This window comes from Oryzias melastigma, linkage group LG11 (genome assembly GCF_002922805.2).
Source record: "Oryzias melastigma strain HK-1 linkage group LG11, ASM292280v2, whole genome shotgun sequence".
In the NCBI taxonomy this organism is placed as follows: Eukaryota; Metazoa; Chordata; class Actinopteri; order Beloniformes; family Adrianichthyidae; genus Oryzias; species Oryzias melastigma.
The window spans coordinates 5,183,984-5,187,906 of NC_050522.1; the positions used below are offsets into that span (position 1 = coordinate 5,183,984).

A 3,923-nucleotide genomic window follows, 5' to 3' on the forward strand; every position below is an offset into this window, starting at 1 on the left:
TAAAAATTATAATTTCATGCTTATTCTGGTGAATTTTAAAGTTTTTTTCTCATAATGTTACATATTTATTCAGGTAAATTCTTGACTTTTTTCTCAGAATTTTATGACTCTATTTTCTTCTTTTCCAATCATTTTATGACTATATCCTCGTAAATGTTAAACTTTTTTTTTTATTTTAAAATTCTTGACTTTTTTAAATAATAATTTCTTGATCATTCTCATACATTTTTAACCATTTTCTCGTATTTTTACAATTTTATCTCGTAAACTTTTTACTTTCTTCTGATAATTTCACGACTCTTTTCTCCTAAGTAATGAATGTATTTTTCTTTTTGTGGTCCTAATACTTCATTAAACTTGTTGAATATTCTCTCCCTAAAATGCTAATAAAATAATAACTGAAATAAAAACATTGATTAAAAATGTAAATTCAGTAAAAATAAAAACGATTTTATTTTATTAATGTTAATAAAATTGTTCCCATAATTCTGAAACTCTTGATTTTTTTATTTTCTTATAGTACATATTTTTTAATAATTTGATCATATGTTAAAGTGAATTTAAGTTTTAAAGAATATATGTAGAAAATAATAAATCAATAAAGTACAAATTGGTTAGAAGTGATAAATCAAATTGAACCTACCCAGAGTTCTTTGCAGCAGGAGTTCAGTCTGCAGGTGTATGAGACTCGGGTCAGTTTGACTCTGGAGGAGACTTTAACTTTTACAGAAACAGAGTCATTTATGTAGAATCACTGAGTTTAACTCTGAGTAACAGAAACTCTAAACCTGTTTTGCATCATCATCACCAGATAAAGACTGACAGCTGCAGAATCCTGTCTGAGGTAACACTCATGTGTCTATAGAGAGGCTGTGGGGGGTGCAGCAGTGCAGCAGGCACTTTTGGCAAACGGTATCTAACGTGGATGGAGGTCGCTCCCCGCCGCGGCTCACATGAGCCTCGTCATGGCTCCAGACAGGAAGTCCTCGTAGCTGAGGCGGACGTTCCCCGTCATGCTCGTGTCTTTCTCTCTGAACAGCTGCGTCATGCTCTGAAGCTGCGTGCACACCTGGATGAAGCGGTCCAGCTGGATGCCGGGCCGCGCGCCCCGTATGGTGAAGCGCTGCACCACCGTCTCAGAGAACTGGGGGCTGAGGTTGTAACCCATCTGCACCAAAGCTGTGGAGGAAAAAGATCAACCAGGGTTCAAACACCAGACGCAGGGCGTCCTTCACAGGCGATGGGGATACCTTGGTGGAGCTCGGCGCCGCTGATGGACCCTGAGCGGTCCCGGTCGTACTGCTGAAACAGAGCTCGCCATCTCTGCATGTAGTCCCACAGAGCCGAGAAGCCGTACAGGTCGATGCGACCGGAGCGCGTGCGGTCGAACATGTCTGACGGTAAACAGCAGAGAGAGGTGAACGACACGACTTCATGAAAACAGACCCACTCCCATGAAAATGACGTTTGAACATGTTCTTGTAGCATTCTGCTGATGATGGAGGACATGGATGAAGAAAATCACATTAAAATGGCATTTCTCAGTATTTCTCTCTTAAATATTGTTGTGAATCAAGAGCAGATTGAAAAACGATGTTGAAAAGGAGGTCATTTGTAGAGCCGGGAATCGCCAAGAATTTCCAGAATCAATTCAGTTTTTTTTAATTCTTTTGATCGACTCAATTTACTTAGATTCAATTAGATTTTGAGTTTAAGCGGTTTATATATTTGGACACATTTGTTTAGAAATATATTAATAATCTATATATGTTTTGAAGATATTAATGTAACTAGGGCTGCTACAATTAGTCGACTAATTGACTACTAAAATAGTCAACGACTAATTTAATAGTAGATTAGTCGTTACTTTATAATATACAGAGTTAGAGTGTTGGTAAGTGGGAAGTTATAGTTAGCATTCTGATAGCTTTCTGGGCTATTTTAACATTTATTAAGGATTTTTAGGCTGTTTTGGAGTTTAGCTAATATTTCAGCTACATGCTAGCTATTTTGGGTAATTTAGGCTTTTTTCAGTTTTTTGGCTAATTTGGAGATTAGCAAATATAATCAGCTGAATTCTAGATATTTTGACTAATTTAGGCTTTTTTTTTTAAATTTAGGCTGTTTTGATGCTTAGCTAATATTTCAGTTGCATGCTACCTGTTTTGGCTAATTAGGATTTTTTTCCAGCTTTTGAGGCCAAATTGGCATTCCGCTCTGCAGAAACTATGTCTAGAAAACATAATTTTTTATTTAGAATGAAACGACCAAATCATAATTAAAAGCTTTAAGAAGGGTGTAAGAATGGATCAACAGATGATCAGACTGTAAGAGGCAGAAATCATGTGTGACAGATGAACGTGTCAATCCTCTTCAGGTCATGTATAATCCGACTTTACACAGCGACGGGACGTACTGATCATCATGAGGCACGTCTCGTCATTGAAGGTGGACCAGTTGGAGTTGACCAGCGCCTGTTTCAGCTCGCTGTGGTTGATGAAGCCGCTGCGGTCAGTGTCCACGCTCTGGAACCACTGGAACGCCTCCGGGTTAACACCAGGGGGCGTGTTACCTGCACAGACAGATGAAGGAGGAGGACTTTAAAGATTTAAAGACATATTTCTAATGAATCCACTAAACGTTTGTGTAGACATCTAAATGAATGAGGCAAAATATGCAATTATTGGAAATCTAAGCAATTAGTATCTCTAAGATGGAGAAGATGATCCATAAGAAATTGTAAATCCTTTAAGATTAAAATAGAAAATAACACTTTTTACTTTGTTGATATTTGATAAATGTTCAAAACAAAGTGCAAAGAGTCTCTAACATCCACACTGGGTGACTCTGAAGTTAAGGGAAGCAGTTGATTAAAGGTTTTTGAAAGATCACTCCAGGAAAAACCAGACGGTAGGGCTGCCACGATTAGTTGACTAATAGATAATTTTATAGTCGATTAGTCGTTACTTTATGGCGTGAGAGTGTAGTAAAGTTTAAAATTGTAATGGTACTTTGTTAGCTTTTTAGACTATTTTGGCATTTATAAAGGCTCTTTAGGCTGTTTTGGAGTTCAGCTAATATTTCAGCTACATGCTAGCTGTTTTGGCTAATTTAGGATTTGTCTAGTTTTTTAGGCTATTTTGGAATTTAGTAAATATTTATGCTGTATGCTAGATGTTTTAGCTAACTTCAGGTATTTCTAATCTTTTTTAGGCTAATTTGGCATTTAACTAATATTTTAGCTGGCAGCTTCAGCGTTTTCAGCTAACAACTTTAGCGTTTTTAGCTATCAATTTTAGCATCTTCAGCAACCAAATTCAGCTTACAGCATTCACACTAGCATTATCACAGTTAGATCAAGTTTGCGCATAACCCGATAGGTCGACTCATCGGAAAAATGATCTGTGATTAGTCAATTATTAAAATAATCGTTGTGGACACACTACTAGAAGGTAAGCAATGGAAATATGCTGCTCAAAAGAACGATGGCTGATTGTCAGAAAAATAAATGGGCTGAGATGGAGAGATGACACTTGAGGCCAGATCGTGATGGATTCTGTCCCCGCTGGGAGCGGCGCTAACACACACGTCCAGGTTCAGACTTTGTTGCCAATGGAAACTGTAATACACATACACACTCTCTGCCCATCTGTCTGCTCCCCCGTTCATCCCTCTCGCCAGATTACCAGTCATCAGTCCAGCTATGAAGTCCTGCTGGGAGACAAAAACCGTCTCCACACGACTGTCCGGGAACGCTAAGCTTTTTCTATCTATTCTTTCCACCAGGTACAGAACAAAAGATGAATAAATAACCAAAAATTCATGTTTGGTTGGAAAAAAAAGCTTAAGTTGCAGTTTGTGATCACCTGCAGGAGCCCTGTATCCACCGTAGGGCCCGCCAGGAGCACCACCCGCTCCAGGTC

The 3,923-nt window shown here is 38.3% G+C and overlaps 1 protein-coding gene across 2 annotated transcripts in view; it reads right to left on the reverse strand.

Annotated features, from left to right (window-relative positions):
• Window positions 1-3,923, reverse strand: part of pef1 (penta-EF-hand domain containing 1) — a 10,136-nt gene that overhangs the window by 2,689 nt on the left and 3,524 nt on the right. Inside the window, exons 3-5 of one of the 2 annotated variants that reach the window (XR_002917509.2) lie at window positions 2,417-2,572; window positions 1,251-1,394; window positions 644-1,179 (exon numbers count right to left, since the gene is read on the reverse strand). Coding sequence is in view for 1 of the 2 variants with exons in the window: in XM_024259428.2 (XP_024115196.1) it covers window positions 950-1,179; window positions 1,251-1,394; window positions 2,417-2,572 (530 nt within the window). In the remaining variant the exon portion in view is untranslated. Of the gene's footprint in view, window positions 1-41; window positions 1,180-1,250; window positions 1,395-2,416; window positions 2,573-3,923 lie in introns of those variants that run through there. The other variant, XM_024259428.2, reaches the window with a different exon arrangement.